The sequence below is a fragment of the Phaseolus vulgaris genome, chromosome 3 (genome assembly GCF_000499845.2).
Source record: "Phaseolus vulgaris cultivar G19833 chromosome 3, P. vulgaris v2.0, whole genome shotgun sequence".
Lineage (NCBI taxonomy): Eukaryota > Viridiplantae > Streptophyta > Magnoliopsida > Fabales > Fabaceae > Phaseolus > Phaseolus vulgaris.
The window spans coordinates 22023785-22045063 of NC_023757.2; the positions used below are offsets into that span (position 1 = coordinate 22023785).

The following is a 21279-nucleotide window of genomic DNA, read 5'->3' on the forward strand; positions in this document are numbered from 1 at the left end:
AGGTTGATCAAAGAAGTGGTAGTAACAATGACATTTTATTTCATTGAACTGTCGCAGTATATCATTCAATGAAATTTCTAATTATAGTACTAAAGTCAACTCCTATGCCTCATTTATTTTTTAGTAGGTCAAACTATTGTGAACTCAACTAAGCAACTTTTGTGTCAAACTTCTCAAAATACAAGCATAAGTGATTCTGTCTCTGTAAACCTGACTCCTGACAATGAATTCAACACCATGCATTCAATTGCAAAAGTATTGTCATCAATGGGTATAGTTAGTAATGAAATTTGGGCTTACAGTGCAGGTTCGTGGTTAGTTCTTAATGGATCATTCACATGGTTTGATTACAATTATAGTATTATTACAAATATACAGACAATTTAGATTTATTAAGTATAGTACTAATTAATGTTTTAATATATTTTTTCTTAATCAGCTGAAATCATTAAGTAGTAATAATTATCATATATATATATATATATATATATATATATATATTTCAAACACACTGAAATGTTAAAGTTCTTCAAATCATTGTTGAAAGATTAACTTTAATGTAAAAGAATTTATAAGTTCTTATATACTGATTGTTAATTGATTTATCTTATTCTATCACTCATTGAAACTTTTTTGTTGTAGGTCAAAGTACTCTTAAATCAAGTCAGGATTTTGCTTCTCAGACATCTGGAATTACAGGCTCAAATTTCCCTTTTTCTCACAACCTTACTCCTAACAATGACTTAAACATGATGCATTCTACTACCAAAGCAATGTCATCAATGCAAACAATTACTCATGGAGACATTAACATCACTCAACGTCCTCATGGTTAGTTTACAATCCATTATTCGTTATATTTGATTACAATATATAACATTAGCACATTTGAATTTTATTTCTTTATTTTTTATTTGAAATTTTTTTTTATTTGTATTTGTGCACATTTTGGGAAAGATGCAAAAGGGTGATCAAGCTAGAGGTAGTAGAAATATAAACTAAAACATTATTCATTTTCGTACATTTATTCCCTCAATAATGACTTATAAAATAATTCATCATTCAAATGAAAATTCATTTAATGAAAGACACACTTTTTTAACCTAAATCATTGTGTTTCTCAATCAGTGACCCCTAAGAATCATTTGAACGTGATGGATGCAACTTCTCATTCATTGTCATGTTTACAAACAATCTGTACTACCCCTAAATTTCAAGGTTAGTTCAGGAAACCAATGTAAATTATTTTTCGTTATTCTTTTATGACAATTAAAATTCAAAATCATATTGATGTTTTACTACTACTTAATTGTTGCTTTGGAACATATTTTGTCCAGGTAATTCAGTTGCAGGCAGTGTAGGGTATGTAGTTAGTAACACACTAAACTTACATACAAGTCCGGTACATACAGTGTTCAAATCCTTGAATCAGTGACTCAGAGATTGAATTTTGATGAAGATGTCCAAAATGAAGAAAATAATGGTACTAAAACTTGTTAATTTATAATTTTATTTTATTTTAATTTTTTAACAACCACTTTCTTTTATTATTTTTTGTTTCAGATGACACCACACAAGTTTATAGTTTTGAATTATATTCAAAAGCTGAAAATGAAGGTGCATATCTTTAACTCTAACTTCTTCACTTCTTCATGCAAACTAAATCCATTTATCTCAGAAAAGTAATAGATCACCTTTCTTAATTTTCTGAAAATAGATACTGTTGAATTTAGACAACCTACTATTCAATGTGAATACTGCTTGGGCGAGGTCTGGTATGAAGAAATATCTCATAAATCTAAGACTTATGTTAACGTTGATTTTTCTATTTGTTGTCAAAAGGGAAAAGTACAACTCCCTTTCTTACAAAAACCTCCTAAATTGCTGTTAGAGTTATTAAATGGGCAAGATAGTCGAAGTCAACACTATCTACAAAATATTAGAAGTTATAATAGTATGTTTTCATTTACTTCAATTGGAGGGAATATTCACTCTTCGATAAATGATGGATATGGACTTCCTCAATTTATTCTGCATGGAAAAAACTATCATAGGATTGGAAACTTGCTCCCCGATAGTGGATCATCTCCTAAGTTTGCACAACTTTACATATATGACACTCAAAATGAAGTGTCAAATATATTATCTCACTTTGGGTATGTGTTATATTCAATTACTTTAATGATTTACTTTCTATTTATTGAATTAATTAAAAGATAATTTTTAATGATATATTTTTAAAAATTGCATGTAGGTCAAAAGTGAAAAATGTGAATTTTGACAAATCCTTGATTGAAGATCTTACCAAGATGATTGATGACAACAATGTTTTGACAAAAAGTTTTAGAAGAGTAAGAGATTTTGTACATCATGATGTAAATTCAGATTTTGCATTGAGGTTATTTAGACACCGATGCAAAGATCCAAGAGTGTACAATACCCCTACAACAGATGATATAGCAACATTAATTGTGGGTGATATGAGCAACATGGATGTAGGGCGAGATATCATAGTGAAAAAAAGTTAAGGACAATTGTTTAGACTCCATGAAACACATACAACCTTTATTCCATTACAATATCCGTTAATATTCCCCTTTGGAGAGGATGGTATCAAGAACAGATTCCAATACGGAATTCTGGAAGTAAGAGCAGAGAACGTAAGAGAAGTCGTATTTCATTAAGGGAATTTATTGCATTTAGAATTCAAGAAAGAAATGTGGAGTTTGGGAATATAGTCCATTCACGTTGATTGTTTCAACAGTTTTTGGTTGATTCATATACAATGGTTGAAGCTCAAAGATTGTCGTTCATAAGGCTAAACCAAAAAACAATCCGTTGTGATATTTTGCAAGGTGTACAAGAAGCAATGAATCGAGGAGAAACAAATTCTTCTGCAATTGGAAAGCATATAGTTTTACCTGCATCTTTTACATGAGGAATGAGGTATATGTTCAACAATTGCCAAGATGCTATGGCCATTTGCAAAACATTTGGATATCCTGATTTATTTATCACTATTACCTGCAACGTAAACTGGTCAGAAATACGTGACTTTGTTACTTCAAAAGGATTAACTGTTGCTGATGCCAAACATTGTTTCTAGAGTTTTCAAGATGAAATTAGATCAAGTGATGATTGACTTAAAAAAAGATGACTATTTTCACAAAGTTAATGCAGGTAATCCACATTAACCCATATTTAACATTTTTTTTGCTATATTATTATGCATTGCATTTTGAAGAATTTTTTTCATATTCTCATAGGTATGTAAACTGTGGAATTTCAAAAAAGGGGTTTACCTCATGCCCACATATTATTGTGGTTGGATGGAGAGGAAAAGTTAAGAACTCCAACAGATATTGATGGAGTCATCTCTGCAGAATTATCGGATTCAATTTTATATCCTAAATTGTCAAAGGCAGTGGCAACCTACATGATACATGGCCCGTGCGGGGTAAGTCGAATAAGTTCACCTTGCATGATTAACGGTAGTTGTTCGAAATTTTACCCCAAGAAATTTAAATTGTTGACTACCATTGATGAGGATGGATATGCATGTTATAAACGTCAAGATAATGAAACATTTATTCTTAAAAATGGAATTAAGTTGGACAATAGAAATGCTGTGCCATATAGCCCATTGCTACTACTGAGGTACCAAGCCCATGTGATGGAGGAGGGCTCAAAGCTCACCACACTATGAAAGCCAAGCTTCCAAGGTAGACCGTCTAGCCTATGAAGAGGAGCGTCTAGACTCAAAGAGGAGCGTCTAGCCTATGATAAGGAGCGTCTAGGCCATGATGAGGAGTGGCTACATAAGGAGCATCTAGAAGGAATCCTAGACCGTCTAGCTCACCACACATGGATCAAGCTACGGTTTTGGAAAGCCTTGTAATTGTTATATGGAGGCCCATTAGGGGTACTTAGTAATTAGAGTAGTGTAGAAAGCATATTTGAGTGAAACTTTCTAGAAGCTTTCTATGTGTGACCGGTCATGGCACATGGCTTATGATTTACATTTCATTTGGTTTTCATTTCATTAGCTATTAGCTTAGCTTCTACGTCCAAATAGCCTATAAATAGGAAGGCTATCTCTTGTATTTTCCAAGTTTATTGTGAGTAAAGTTATGCTGCCATTTTGTGCCAAGCTTTGCTTCTCCCTAGAATTCTAGGCTCTAAACTTCATCTCCTTCACCTCTCCTTGGGTTGGCCGAACCTCCCTAGCTTCATACACTTCATGCACCTTCAAGATCAACACCACTCTTAGGAGGATCTTGCTCACACACCTTCATAGCTTCCGCACCACTTTTTCTTACATGATTCAAGAAGACCTTCATGAAATGCCATCATTTGGTATCATGAGCTATGGTTCTTCAAGATGAGTTTCTTTTGGTCTTTCATTTTTAGTTCTTCTTTACTTTCATGTTGTTCATCTTATTTTCTATAATTGTCTTGCTGTTTTTTACATTTTAATTTGTTTGGTGTGCTTTGTGGAAGATCCAACCGAAGCACTCTTGTTCAATTGATCTTGAACAAGTTCTTGTGCAATTTGTGATAGGATTCCATACACCTTTGAGTTGCTATTTTCTTTTAGGCTTTTGAGTCTTTATTGCTTTCATTATTTGGTTCATATTATGCTTTGAGTCTTTAATTTTCTGAATCTATACATGTTTTGTCAAGTCATGTTCATCCTTATTGTCAACAATTCATAGTAGTCCTTTTATTTGGCTTGATTGTTTCTTGATTTTGGGTCTCTTTAATTGCTTGAATCTGCTGTTCTTTGATCTTTTGGTGCCTTTTTAATTTTATTTTGAGTTCATATTGTGTTTAGATCCTACACAATTCTATTTCACAAATTTCCATTGTGTCTAAACTTTAGTATCTTGCTGTTTTTGTTTCCAGTTTTCAGAATCCCCTGTTTCAGATTTTCTGTGCTGACTGTTTTGATCCAGAAAAATATTTCCACTCATAGGAAAATTTTGATTCTCTGGAATTTGCAAGTTTGAAGTGTTATAGAAAGGACAAAAAAAGAATTAGTCCAAAAGAAGCAACAGAAAAAAAATGATAAATCTTTTAAAATCAGTGTGCAAACCTGAGGCGCTACAGCTGGCGTAACTGAACACCAAAATTGCAAAATTTATTAAAACAAATTGGTGCATGCGTTTTGAGTGATTCCAAAGCCAGGATTGAGCTAAGATCTTGAATATCTTGCATATCAAATTTCAGAATCATATCTTAAAAACACAGCTCAGCATAAATTGGGGAAAAAACACGTTTCTGGCCCACAACATTTTCCAGTGGTGCTGTTTTTTTTATTTGGTCATCTAAATCTAGTGCCATTCTTAGGATTCTTTTGTGTGCCTACCTTTATTTTGGTACCTTTTATTTGCTTGCTTAATATTTCTTGAACCTCTTTCTAGTTGTCATAATCTAACTCCTTTTGGTGGTACTGTTTTATTCAATTTAATTGTTTCTTGCTTTTGTTCTTTGACCTCTAATTTGGGTGCTGGAATTTATTCTCCTTTGGTGCTTGTGTGAATGGAAACTTGACTTGGTTAAGGTTTAGCCCTTTGATAGGTGCTGGAAATTGGAGAATCAAGACCTTCATTCTAAGGAGAAGACAAAGATAAAGCCGAAGCACACTTTCTCAAAACACTATACACATTTGGAGGGCTAACAAGCAAAGACAACAAGAGGGAGTGTCACTAGCAAAAAGAGGATCAACAAAGGGGGTTTTTCTTGAATTCCTTACAACTTAATTTGAGTTAATTACCTTTTAGTTACGCTTTAGACGGTGAGTGTGTCTTCAAGGGCTCAAAGTGTCCAAGAAGCCTCACCTAGGGCCGAATAGTATAGCATTCTTGTTTAGTAATTGTTACTTGTTTGTATTTTCTTTTCTATTGCTTTAGTATTGACGCTTTGCATGGGTAGTTTTGTTTAAATTTGTGTTAAACCGACTAGTTTTGTTGAATAGATAGCTTACATTGTTTTCTTGCATTTATTTCTCAACTTATTTGTGTTCTAAGTGTTTCACTAAGAGAAAGTCTTGTGTGAAGATATTGGAGGATAGTTTTTGGCAAGGAAAAGTCTTGGTACTTAAGTAGTCCTTTGTGACTCACCTCCCTTACCTGGAAAACTACCTTCTTTAACTTTCCTAAACTTTCTCAAAGTAAAACACCTATATACACAAAGTTTTAGCCATGTCTTCTTCTTCTCACTCTCCAAAGTCTATTGAAAGTGAAGTTAAATCTTTGAAAACTCTTTTAAAAGAAGTATCACAAACGGTACAATTGATTTCTTTTAGACAATTGGAGAATGAAAACAAAATCAATGAGTTGGCTAAGGTTCAAGAAGAGAAATCACAAAAAACACAAAAATAAAAAAAACGTTTACTCATGCATCTCAAAGTATTGAGTCTCTAGGGGAGGGAAGCCGTAGGATCAATGATTATTACCAACCACCCCCTAGAAGAACTAGGCAAAGGGAGCAAGAGAGCCCAAGGGAAGTAAGGGTAGACCTACCCCATTTCTATGGTAAGGAAGATGTAGAAGCCTACCTAGATTGGGAGATGAAAGTAGAGCAACTCTTTGCTTGCCATAGGGTGAGTGAAGAGAGGAAGGTACCCTTAGCAACCCTTAGTTTCCAAAGCAATGCCATGTATTGGTGGACCTCTCTAGAGAGAGACCGACGTCTTCATAGGGAGCCTTCCATAGAATATTGGAATGACCTTAGGGGAGCCCTAAGACGTCGCCACATACCTTCCTACTACCATAGGGAGTTGATGGACAAGCTCCAAAGACTCCAACAAAAGAACTTAAGTGTGGAAGAGTATAGGCAGAAAATGGAGCTCTACATGATGAGAGCATCCATTAGAGAGGAAGAAACCACCACCATATCTAGGTTTCTAAGTGGGCTCAACCTTGAGATAAGGGACAGAGTAGAACTATTACCCTACCAAGACTTGAATGATTTGGTTCAACTTTGCATTAAGGTTGAACAACAAAATTTGCGCAAAACTTCAAGTCAAAAGGTGGGTTCTTACTCCAACTCTTATCCCAAGAAAGACTTTAAAAGGGAGGGTAGTACACCTAGAGACGAATCCAAAGAAACTACCAAACCCTTAGTAAAAGATGCCTCCACCCCATACATCCGTGCTAGGGACACCAAGTGTTTTAAATGTTTTGGAAGAGGGCATGTGCAAGCACAATGTCCAAACCAAAGGGTTTTGTTTTTAAAGGGAAAAGATGAGTACACAAGCGGTAAGGATGAACCTAGTACACAAGGAAAGGGGGAAGGAGAGAGGATAAATCCTTTGGAGGGGGACTTATTGATGATTCAAAGAATCCTCCACAATCAACCTAGTGCATCCAGTGAAACACAACGAGAGAACATTTTTCATACTAGATGCAATATTTTAGAAAATATATGCTCTCTTATTGTGGATGGTGGATCATGCTGCAATTGCTGTAGCACTAGATTGATTGAAAAACTAAAACTACAAGTAGTTCCTCATCCAAAACCGTACAATTTACAATGGATCAATGAGGATGGAGAACTACGTGTAGACAAACAAGTGGAAATCGAGTTTTCTATAGGTAACTACAAAGACAATGTTTTATGTGATGTAGTACCTATGGAAGCTTGCCACATCTTATTAGGTAGACCATGGCAATTTGATAAGAAAACCTCGCATAATGGTCTAACTAACGAGATCTCTTTCATCCACAAGCACAAAAAGTTTGTACTTAGTCCTTTACCACATTCCCAAGTGATAAAAGACCAAATACAAATGAAACACAAAAGGGATGAAGAAAAAAAAGAAAAAGAAAAAAAAATTGGGAAACAAAAGGCGTGGGAGAATAGTGTTCCTTCCCACAAGGTCATTCAACAAGTCAAGCACATTGAAAATACCTTTACAAACATGCTTCTTGTTGAACAACCTAGCCTTTCCTATGGTAAAGGAACACTTGCAAGCATGAGCACTAAAGAAGAGTCTTTTAAAGAAGCTTGCATAGCTCAAGACTATTTCTCAAATGTGTTAAGATATCCCCAAAAGAATGACAAGTTATCTATACGCACCTACCAATTTTTGTATGAAGTAGTGCCTAAAATAACTTGCCATGTCTTATTGAGACAACCATTGCAAAATGTACAAATTTTCATCAACCATGGTTGTACCAACGAGACTCTCTTTACACATAAGAGAAAAAGTCTACAAGAAGGAGAACTCATGGGGCAAATGAGAGTTGATGAAACTCTAGAGCTTTTAAGAGGAAAACTTTTGTCACCCATGAGAAAAGAGGTTCAAAGACATTACTTTAGGTACAACTCTTGTTTTCAAAATACACCTAAAGCAAAGTCTCAAGAACTCTATACTCCTTCACCTTTTGTAAAAGATCCTTGGGAAGACAGACATTTCAAATTAGAGCTTCCTAGGACGACAAAAGGTCTTGCTTCATTCTTCATGGATATGGATAAACTTGTCCTGAGAAACGTGACAAACCTCCATGATTTATTGTCAAATGATAGAGCTTCAAAACTTGAAAACATAGCTCTTTCTTCTATGCTTCACGAAATCATGAAGGACACTCACAAACCTTGGGATAAGAATCCTTTTCCTTATAAGCATGCATACAATGGAGTAGTCCACGAGACTACTCATATTTCCCCAAATGAAGTTGTATGTGCCCCATGTCCTCTTACCTATTTTAAGTTGTTTCCATTTCTTAAAGGGATTATGCCTACGGGAAAAGTAACTCCTTTTGAAAATTTTCGAAAACATAAGAGGATTAGAGGGCACCTACAACCCTCAAAAGGGAGGTATTGTGAGAAGTTGGCCAAAACAAGAGAAAAACAAAAATGGCAACTTCACACATTTCTTTGTTCTCCAAAGGCTCACCCTAACTCCTTTGCTTTGTTTCAAGATTCACATAGGTTGATATTTGATCCGGGAGGACACATCTTGACGAAGCAAGAGGCTGCTATCCGAGATCAAGAATGCAAATCTGAGGATAGATCTTCTCAAGAAGGAGGAGATGATGGACACCATCCAGCCACAACCATTCCCTTAGCAAAAGCCTTGGATTTGAGGACAAATCCTTTTCAAGAGGGAGGGGATGATGGAGGAGGGCTCAAAGCTCACCACACTATGAAAGCCAAGCTTCCAAGGCTAGACCGTCTAGCCTATGAAGAGGAGCGTCTAGACTCAAAGAGGAGCGTCTAGCCTATGATAAGGAGCGTCTAGGCCATGATGAGGAGTGGCTACATAAGGAGCATCTAGAAGGAATCCTAGACTGTCTAGCTCACCACACATGGATCAAGCTACGGTTTTGGAAAGCCTTGTAATTGTTATATGGAGGCCCATTAGGGGTACTTAGTAATTAGAGTAGTGTAGAAAGCATATTTGAGTGAAACTTTCTAGAAGCTTTCTATGTGTGACCGGTCATGGCACATGGCTTATGATTTACATTTCATTTGGTTTTCATTTCATTAGCTATTAGCTTATCTTCTACGTCCAAATAGCCTATAAATAGGAAGGCTATCTCTTGTATTTTCCAAGTTTATTGTGAGTAAAGTTATGCTGCCATTTTGTGCCAAGCTTTGCTTCTCCCTAGAATTCTAGGCTCTAAACTTCATCTCCTTCACCTCTCCTTGGGTTGGCTGAACCTCCCTAGCTTCATACACTTCATGCACCTTCAAGATCAACACCACTCTTAGGAGGATCTTTCTCACACACCTTCATAGCTTCCGCACCACTTTTTCTTACATGATTCAAGAAGACCTTCATGAAATGCCATCACCATGTTAACACAAAATATTGCACAAATCAAATTCAGTCAAGTATTTGTTTAAATATGTGAACAAGGGTCCAGATAGAGCCAATTTGAAAATTACTACTGCTGATAAAGACTCTACAGAGACACCAGTTATCGATGAAATTAAACAATATTATGATTGTAGATACATATCCCCATGTGAAGCTGTGTGGATAATATTTGCCTTTGATATTCATCATAGATGGCCTCTAGTTCAACGATTGACTTTTCATCTATTGTACGAGAAACCAATTCTCTTTAAAGACAATGAAGACATTGATGAAATATTGAACTTTAATGAACATAAAAGAACAATGTTTTTTGCTTGGTTTAAAGCTAACAAAATTTATCTACTGGGGAAAAAATTGACTTATTGTGAATACCGTAGATATTTTGTTTGGATGGCAGACAAAAGAGAGTGGAAGCCAAGGAAAATTGGTGTTAGTATTGGAAGGTTAACGTATATTCCTACAGGGTCAGGGGAATTATATTATCTGAGGTTATTGTTGAATTATCAAAAGGGTTGTTGTAACTATGATAATGTCAAAATTGTTAATGGTTTCATTCACAAAACATACAAAGAGGCATGCTATGCAATTGGGCTATTGGCAGATGATAAAAAGTTTATTGATGCCATTATAGAGTCCAATGACCTTGCTTCAGGAAATCAGTTGAGAAGACTCTTTCTTACCCTTTTACTGATGAATATTATGTCTAGACTAGATGAAGTGTGGAACAAAACATGGAAGTTGTTATCAGATGACATTTTATACCAAAAAAGAAAGGAATTTGTCCTACCAGGTATAAATTTTTTATTTTTTGGAAATTTATAATTTATAATTAATGTATGACATATAATTTATTTCCTAGGTCTTAGAATTGATGATGTTCAAATACAAAACCTTTGTCTTCTACAAGTAGAAGAGTTATTTATTTCAAATGGCAAGTGTTTGAAAGACTTTCCAAGTCTCCCACAACCTATTCATTCAGATTCTTTTATTTATCAAAATAGATTCATTATTGATGAATTGAATTATGAAAAAATAGAAATGTCTGAAATGCATTGTTCTCTTTTTCAATCTCTTACTCCGGAGCAAGTGGATGTCTATGAGAATATAATGACAGCAGTCCTGTCAAAGGTTGGTGGTTTTTTTTTTCTTATATGGTTATGGGGGAACTGGAAAAACTTTCATGTGGAAAACTTTGTCCACTGCTATTAGATCAAAAAGGTTGATTGTGTTAAATGTAGCTTCTAGCGGTATAGCTTCTTTGTTACTTCTAGGAGGAAAATTAGCTCATTCTACCTTTTGCATCCCTTTGTTAATAAATGAAGAGTCAACTTGCAATATTCCTCAAGGAAGTCTTAGGGCCAAATTGTTGATCAAAACTAAATTAATTATATGGGATGAAGCCCCAATGATTAATAGCTTACGTTTTGAAGCCCTGGATAGAACTTTAAGGGATATCATGAGAGTTGAAAGTGAAGAAAATGCTCTTAAACCTTTTGGTAATAAAGTAATTGTATTGGGAGGAGACTTTCGTCAGATATTACCTGTTGTAAAAAATGGATCAAAATATGACATTGTGAAGGCAACACTAAATTACTCGAAGTTATGCAAACATTGCAAAATCTTAAAACTTACAGAGAATATGAGATTAAAGAGTCATACATCAATGCAAAGTCAAACAGAAATAAAAGAGTTTTCTGATTGGATACTTCACATTGGAGATGGAGATATGGAGTTAAATGAGTTGGGACAAGGAATGATTGAAATACTAGAAGAGAATTTAATTTTAGATGTTGAACAACCTTTACTGCAGTTGGTTGAGTTTGTTTATCCCTCCTACATAAACAATGTGACATCTGATGGTTCTTTTGATGATGGTGCAATATTATGTCCTATAACAGAATGTGTGGATCAAGTGAATGAATTCATTTTATCATTAATACCAGGATCTGAAATTACTTATTTAAGTTCAGACAGTCCTTGCGAACCTGAAGAACAAGAAAATGCTTAAGTTGAGTGGTTTACAACTGAATTTTTGAATGATATCAAATGCTCTAGAATTCCCAATCACTGTGTTAAATTAAAAGTTGGAGTTCCAATAATGCTTCTAAGAAATATTGATCAAGCCAATGAACTTTGCAATGGAACAAGATTATAGGTAACTCACTTGGGGGAAAATGTTATTGGTGCCAAAGTTATTACTGGGAAAAATATAGGTGATGAAATATTTATTCCGAGAATGAACTTGAGTCCTTCCGAAATAGGTTTGCCATTTAAGTTTCAAAGAAGGCAATTTATAATATCTTTTTGTTTTGCCATGACAATAAATAAAAGTCAAGGTCAAACTCTCAATAAAGTTGGTCTTTATCTACCGTGCCTAGTGTTTACATACGAATAGTTATATGTTGCTCTTTCCAGAGTAAAATCTAAGAAATGGTTGAAGATATTGATTTTGGATGATAATGGTATTACCACTAATTTCACTACTAATGTGGTTTACAAAGAAATATTAGAAAATGTTTGAAGTATTTACTTACATCCTTACATATGAGGTATGGAAATTCTTTAATTAATTGAAAAATATATTTTTTCTCATATTTTTTTTGTAATATATGAACAACAATAGCAATTTAAGAAGTAATATACATTGTCTCTGATAGGTTTTGATCATTGCTTTTGTGTGACACAAATATTCATGGTCATCTTGAAAGTATGGTACGTATTCTTTATCAATTGTAGAATGTGTTAGATGCTATTCTGAAATACCTTTGTCAAAGTTTGTTAATTTTATTAATGTTTTAAAGGAATTCCTTATTAGAAGAAACAATTGTGTAACATTAAAGTCATAAATGATGATTCTCTAAAGCATTTCATGAGGATGCTTCTCTGTAGCACTTCATAAGGATTATTCTCTTAAGCACTTGATGAGGTATGGTTTACTTAAATTATTAATTTACATAATTTATTCTTACCATTACAAATTTCGTGTATCAATTTGTGTACTTAATATCCCAGGATTGTTAATAAATTGTCAAATCAGGCTCTTGAAGGCAATGTGAAACTCTTGATTTATTGTGAAATTCTATTCAGGGCTACGGACTGGATGATCATATCTCATTCAAGATATTAAGGAGAAATATCAAGATTGATTGAAAAGGAAGTAATTTTAATGATGAATTTTTATGTATTATTACCACTACTTGGACAGTTTTAGAGTCTATTCGTTACTCTGTACATATTATTTAATTTCTATTCAGAATATATTTTGATGATTTGTAGAATTACTATTTAAAATTTCTTTGTGTAATGTTTTGGTTTCATCACAGGACACAATGTTTTACGTATGCTTAATATTGGAGTTAAAATAATTTCTTAGACTTCAATATATTTATATTATATATATATAAATTTTTATTAGTATGTTATTTTAATCAATTTTTTTTATTTATAACTGATATAATAATTTTTTATCCTGAATATTTTAGGTAAGTTGTTTGTTTCAAGAAACTTTACAGGTATGTATATTACCTTATACTTATTCTTCAAATCACATGTACTAATTTGTAGAACTATTTGTCAAACAATTGTTACAGGAATGTAAAATTATTTTGTTTCCTAAAAATCTATTATTCATGATTTTTTCATAACTTTTATAAAACTATTTTCTCTTATTGTCATCATTTTTATGTAAATTTTAACAGTTTGTATTATTAGTAATAGCAATGTGTTTTATTAATTTTTAGCGGTGTTACTTTTTAAGCTAATTGACTTATTTTAATGTCTTATTAAGCACTATTTGGACACTTTTAGTTTCTATTCGTTACTTAATACATATTATTTAATTTCTATTCAGAACATATTTTGATTTATTAGTAGAATTATTCTTTAATATTTCTTTGTGTAATGTGTTGGTTTCATCATTGGACAAAATGTTTCAGGTATGCTTAATATTAGAGTTAAAACAATTTGTTACACTTTTATATATATATATATATATATAGATAGATAGATAGATTATGTTACTTTAATCAGTTTTTTATTTATAACTGATATAATAATATAATAAATTATTTTTCTGAAAATTTTAGGTAACATTGTTTGTCTCTAGAAGCTTTACAGGTATGTCAGTTACGTTATACTTATTCTTCAAATACATGTACTAATTTGAATAACGAATTATTATTTAAATGGTTGAAAATGGAATATAATATTGTTTTGACAAATTGCATGTTATGTCTTACAATTATTTGTTATTTAATCATGCTCTGTTTTTATAACTTATAACTTATACCTTAAATGCATTATATAAGTTACTTTGTTGAGTATATATCAACATTATGCTCAACAAGATACAAGGTAGATCATTTCTTATTTTTAAGACTTTTGTTTATTGATACATGGTTGCATTAAATAGGTGTCAGAATAATTAACTCAATAATTTATTTTATTCTTTTTGAGATAGAGAGTGCCCTTTCTATTTTTCTTATACACTTTTTTCAAAATTTACTTGACTCTTTCTATGCAGACTTAATGCAGCAGGTAATCATTTCATCACAATATTAAAAGTGTCTATAACTTTTAGGATTTCCAAATTTATTTTTTTACAGAATAAAATTAATTTTTTTTAAACATTATTTAAATTTTAACCTTTGGATTTACATGCTTATTATTATTATTATTTATGTAAAATAATTATATGTTTTTTGTAATGATTTTATTTCTGTGACGACTTCTTTTTATGTTATATTTCTCATCATCAAACTTCTTAAAAATGAACAAATTCATTATTCCAAAACATTTATTAAATAAAACAAATTGATTAAATAAAAACAAATAAATAAATATTTAAAGGCTTTATTTATTGATACATGCGTGCTTTCCATATATCTGATAGCAATCAACTCAGAAATTTACAGATATTGTGACCTACTTGATTTGTACTTTTTTAGATTCACACTGACGTACTTGATTTTGTATTTTTTCAGATACACGTGCCTAATGTAGTTTCTCTTACACAGTTTTCAAAATATTCATTCATCTTCCCTATCAGATTTGATAGATATAAATAATCATTTCATTCCAACATTAAACATTAATAGTTTAAATTTAAATTTCGCTTCCCTACAATAATTTTTTTATACAATTAAAATTTAATTCAATTTCAATATTATTTAAATTTAACTTTTGTTTATAATAATTAAATATTATAAATTTTATATACATAATATATAATTATTATATATTTTATATAATTATCTATTTTGTATTATTATATTGAAGTAAGGATGTTATAATTCAGTTTAATTGTTATTTTTTAATATTATTAAATTATTATAAATTAATTAATGCTGTACTTGAAATGAAAAAACTGTGGACAAACCAAATGTCATAACATTGTGGTGTTTTTTATTATTCACAGCCGTACTCTTTTTTACTTAAATCTTCTCCTCTTTTCTACTTTCTTTCTAGTGCTCTACTACTTTCTTTTTAGTGTTTTCTCTATTATTCACTTTCTCTCCTACTTACTTCTTGGTGTTTTCTCCATTACTCATTAATGGCGCCCAGTGCTGAAGAAATCATTAGACTTCAAACAAGAGGAGTCTTTTGGTGCATGAACAGTCGTGGTGAAGTATGTATATTTATCCTTTTTTCAAAAATTTCTTCTTTTAAACATTTTCTTCATATCCTGACTTTTTTTTTTCTTTATTTGAAAATCAATAGCTTGGTTATCTAGATTGGGTTTTCACCATCTAGTTTAAAAAAGGAACTTGGACAAGAGTGGACCATAGCTGATTCAGAAGGAAACATTCATATAGTGGAATATAACGAAAATTTATTGTCGCCGGAAATATTGAGTGGATGGTTTAATTTGTTTGATTTTTATGGTTTCATAGATGATAACTACATTTTATTTCGTTATGTGGGTCACAATGCTTTCCATATAACTGTTTATATGGATGACGTCCCTGAGAGTGGAGTAAATCGTTATTTGGAAGAAATTGAAGGGAAGGAACCCTTAAGCATTGGTCCCTTTGACCATTTTTCCATAAAGTTGTCTTGATTAAGTATAAAACTCAGTTATCTGGTTAGTATACTATTCATTTATTTAAAAATGTCCTGTATTATATTCTACTTCATTTCTATTTACTTATTATTTCGATATTGTTGTAGGATCTTCCTGCTCCATTTTCATAATATATTCGACAAGGGAGATTCAATAAGTTACTCTGCATGGTCTACTAATGGATGTGGGATTCAAGGTGTTGAAAGGGAAGTTTCCTTCTAGACGGATTAAACTTGGCAAAGGGTGGAAGAATTTCTGTCGTCTTCATTATTTTCGTGAAGGAGAGAAGATTATCTTTGAATGTGATACGAGAAATCCTTCTTCTCATATCATGGTTTTGTTAATTACTTCTATTCACAGTTTAAGCTATCCTGCATAATTTCTTTTATTATTCTCTTAGGATAATAGTTACTAGTGATTAAGAAAGCTCAGACATTTATTTTTCTGCTTGGACTTTTTTGGAAACCTGAACAATTAGGTTCTCTATATGTTTATATTATATTCACTATATGTTTCTGTTTAGTAGTATTCATATTTTATTTGTTCATGCATTTCTTGCAATGTGAATATATAAATTATTACAATTTTGTTTCATTATCTGGTATATTTATAATAGGTTGACATTATTACATATGCTTAACGCTATAACAATTGCTAGTTGTACCGTCCCGTCCCCGGGCGTTGACAAAAGTCAAAGTCAACGATTAAGTCAAAGTCACATATAGTGGGACCATTCGAGGAGTCCAAGGAAGGAAGTCAACAGACTGACTGCTTGAGGCATCGCCAAGATAAGGCATCGCTAAGATAAGGCGTCGCCAAGACGAGGCATCGCCCAAGATGAGGCGTCGCCAAGGTGAGGCGTCGCCAAGATGAGGCGTAGCACTGAACAGTAACAAAGAGAAGAGAAAGGTGGCTTCAAAGCCATAGTTCTAGTACCAGTAGGGAGTAACCTGACTCGTGAAGTACTCATGCCACCGCTGGGAGGCCCCTGGGATAGAGACGACCCATGAGAGGGCCACGCCCAGGGGCAAACCACGTGCGTAGTGCCAAAAGAAAGGTAGATACACTCCCAGGGGAAGTGACTAGAGGTTGGGGGGTCTGAGTTGGCACCCAGAGAGTCACCCCACGCGCCAGATGCACTTTGAGGAAAGAGGACTCGCACAATGGAATAACCCTAAGTTGGGTTACGACGCTGTGAGGTTCTCTGCGTAGAATAACGATCAAGTCAGAAGAACACGTGGCAATAAGTAATGGAATATCAATATTTTCCTGAAAGTTCGCTAAGGTACGCATTAATTTAGTTTACGTATCAAATGTTTCAAGGCACATTTTTATACACTTTCAATGCGCTTTAACGCGCTTTAAATGCGGGAGGTGTATAAAAAGGGGCCTTGGGACGTTTGAAAGGGATCCGAGTTTTGACCTAATTCTCGTAGTTTTACACACATGTAAACCCTAGTTGTTTCGCTGCGCACCCACTGTACGCACAGACAATTAGGGCAACACAATATTAGTTACTCAGTATTTTCGACCACCTTCAGAGCATCCAGTCACGGTGTTCCGATACGGAGGTGTGTCACCTTTGATGTATCTCGCTAGCTGACTTGATCGTTGGAGTGCAAACGGCCGTGAGGGCGCCCCTTTGTCCACTTCTTTTCAGGTACTCACGGACGGTGCAGAACGAAGGTGCCCTAGCTCGCGAGGACAAGCCACACACGAAGACGCACCCGGTCAACCGGCGGGAACACTAGTATATTAAAGTCATAAAAATCTTTGATCATATTTTTATTTTATATATTTTGTATTAATATTATAGAATGCTTATATTCAATTTATTCTTTGTATATTGTTTATTATTAATTAGTCATTGAAGTATTAATGATTGTTGTTTTTATCTAGAAACCTGATGATGCATATATGTGTATTATTGTTGTATGGTTTTTAAGATCTTTAATTATTTATATAAATAGTATTTCATTGTATTTATATTTCATCATGTTTTATTTGTATTATATTTCATTTTAATTTAATTTATATGATAAAAGGTGACTTCATAATTTAATATGATTTTGCCTACAATATGTTTTTGGAAGAAACACACATATACGGATAGTTTTTTTGCAATAATTAAGCTTGGTATAATATAATGAATTCTTTTTTTAATTGCAATAATTTTTCAGGGAGTTTTTTTGCAGATTAAATTACAGCATGAAGATTGCTGAACCAAGTAGTGTTCAAGCTTTGAAGAATCCAAACCCTTTAAATGCAATGAATAAGTTTGTTAAGATTTGATAACAAACATCTTTGAATAAATTTAGAAAAACAGATTTGAGAAATAACAATCTTTTGAGAACAACAAGATTATGATTTTCAAAGAGTTGAGATTGCTTAGAGATTGAGATTGATCAAAGAGTTGTGAGATAGGATTTCTGCTTGTATTGATTTCAGATTTTCTTTTGCAACAAGTGTATTCCTTGTATCTGTTGAACAAGTTTCTTGTGTGTTTGCTGAGAAGTGTTGTGTGTTCTTGAGGGGATCAAGATCAGCATTCTTAGTGTTGGTGTGTTGGCCAAGAGAAGTGTGTGTCTTGAGGGGATCAAGGTCACTTTCTTGGTTGTGTTGTAAGTGATCTAGGTTTGATTGCTTAGTGGAATTCCTCAGTGGTTTCTGAGAAGACTGGATGTAGCTCTGGGTTTAGAATGAACCAGTATAAACATCTGTGTGCATTCTCTCTTCCTTAACTCTTTAAATTCAGTTTTGATTTTGTAAACTAGTATAAACAACCGATTTTTCTGCGAAACAACCGATTGTTTTTCTGGTGCTGTTGTTTTTTCTTATTGTTTTGACAAACTGGATTCCTTATCAATTGTTTCTTGAGATAATTTATTCTTGACTTAAAATTTTTCGAAATCCCTCTTTAAACCATTCACTCCCCCTCTAGTTTAAAGCCATCCATTCTAACAATTTGTATCAGAGCTTGGTTCTTGAAAGTTATTCAAGTTGATCCTAAAACTGGTTTTTTAATGGCTGATAGACTACCTTTTGGGGAAGGTGATTCAATCAACAGACCACCTCTTTTTTGTGGTTTGAACTACCAATTTTGGAAAGTAAGAATGAAAATCTTTATTGAATCACTTGACAAAGGAATTTGGGATGCAATTGAAAATGGTCCTTTTGTCCCAAAGTTTGAAAAAGATGGATCTTTCATTGAAAAGCCTTGGTCTCAATGGACTGATTCAGAAAGCAAGAAGGCCAAATTCGATTGCATTGCCAAAAATATAATAACCTCTGCTTTAAATTCTGATGAGTTTTTCAGGGTCTCTCAATGCAAATCATCAAAAGAAATGTGGGACACCTTGGAGGTAACTCATGAAGGTACAAATGAGGTAAAGAGAGCTAGGAAGCATACTCTAATTCAAGAGTATGAGATGTTCAGAATGCTCAAAGGTGAAACCATTGCTGAGGTGCAGAAAAGATTCATGCACATCATCAATCATCTCATGAGCCTTGACAAGACCTTTGAAAAGGAAGAGCTAAACATCAAGATCTTGAAATGTCTTGATAGAGCATGGCAACTCAAGGTAACTGCTATTTTCGAATCTAAAGATCTAACATCCTTGAGTATGGCTTCTTTGTTTGGTAAGCTTAGGGAACATGAGTTAGAGATGAATCGACTCAATGTTCAAGAAAGCGAAGACAGGAACGTAAGGAGTATAGCCTTAAAAGCTTCCAAGCACAAAGGAAAACAAGAGTCCAGTGATGATAGTGATGAGGAAAAACTTAGCTTGCTGTCAAGAAAGTTCAGCAAATTCTTGAAGAGGAACCGCAACGAGGACAACAACAAAGATAGGTATGGAAACAAGAAATCAAATGATTTTAATTCCAATAACTATACTTGTTTTGACTGTGGTGAACAAGGTCATATAAAGGCAGATTGTCCAAACAAGAGCAAGGAGAAAAAGCCTAGCTACGAGGAAAGAAAGGCAAGACAAAGAGAGCCTACATAGCTTGGGATGAAAATGAGGTATCATCGTCAAGTTCTTCATCAAGTGAAGATGAGAAAGCAAGCATCTGCTTGATAGCTGAAGAAGATGATGAATCTTGTAGCTCAAGTGAGGTAAGTTCATGTGCTTCTTTAAATGAACAAAATTATAGTGAATTGCTTGAAGCTTTTCAAGAAACTCATGATGAAGCTAATCGATTGGTTCTTTCAAACAATCGATTGAAAGAACTTAACAGCTGGCTGGAAACGAGAGTGAAATCACTTGAAGATGAGATTGAAAAATCTAAAAATGATTTCAAAAATCTGGAAAATCATTTCAAAAATTCTTCTTGCAAGTGTGACACTCTCATTTGTGAAAATTGTAAAAATCTAGAGAAAAAGGTTCATTATCTTGTTGACACTGTGGACAAGCTTTCAAAAGGGAAATCTAACTTTGAGAATGTCTTGGCATCTCAAAGCTGTGTTTTTGGAAAGGCTGGTTTAGGTTTCAATCCACAAAACCAACAAGATAAGTTTTCAATTTTTTTTAAGAAAGCCAGTAAAACAACCGGTTGTTACATGCTTTTATTGCATGAAAAAGGGTCATTTGGTTAGATTCTGCAAAATAAGAAAGTTCTCTGTTCCTAGAGGCTACATGAAATGGATTCCTAAAGGATATGAGGTTCCAAATGAGAAAAAGAAATCAATTGGACCCACATTTGTGAAGGGACCAAATCTTGTTGCTTGAACTCATGCTTGTGCAGGAATTCTAAAGAAGTGTGAATGACTGGGTCATCTGATCAAGTTTTTGGAAGAAAAAGACCAACATTGAAGCTGAATCAATGTTCTGCATCTGTCCAAAGGCCCTCAACAGTTAAAAGAGGCTTCTTGATCACAAAGCACATGGCTCATTGAAAGAACAACATAAAGGATAAGACCTTCCTTTCTCTGTTCTTAATTTCTGTTTTAAAGTTCTTTTTCATGTTTAAATATCTTCTTTAAAATGCTTAACTTCATCTGCTTTGAACTCTTTTTGCTCATGGTTAAAATTCAAAATCAGTTTTAACTGCTGCAGAAAAACAACCGATTGTTTTGAGCCTGACAGCATTGTAAAGAAATCAATTTAATTTCTATTTTGAATTTCTATCCGTTGCAGATCAATTTAAAGAGAGAATCCTTGGTCAATGAACCTATGTTGAAAGCTGATCACGTTCAGAGAGAAGTTACAACAGTCATAAGGGAATATATTCCAAAATCTTGGAAATTCAAGAGCCTTAATGACTAGTCAAAGATCACATGTGAAGACCATGTGATTTTAAGCTTTTTAGACGTTTTTTGTGCAGGGCAGGGTCAAGTCCTCTCTCTCTGAAAATCTGGTACCCACTCATGACATTGAATGCTTTTTAA

General features: G+C 33.4%; 1 protein-coding gene across 1 annotated transcript; it reads left to right on the top strand.

The window, feature by feature from the left end:
- Positions 1–10219: 10219 nt before the first annotated feature.
- LOC137839351 (uncharacterized) lies at positions 10220–11837 on the top strand. Its single transcript, XM_068648470.1, has 3 exons — positions 10220–10619; positions 10866–10964; positions 11068–11837. The coding sequence occupies exons 1-3, from the start codon at positions 10220–10222 to the stop codon at positions 11835–11837; spliced, it is 1269 nt and encodes a 422-aa protein (XP_068504571.1).
- The last annotated feature ends 9442 nt before the right edge of the window (positions 11838–21279 follow it).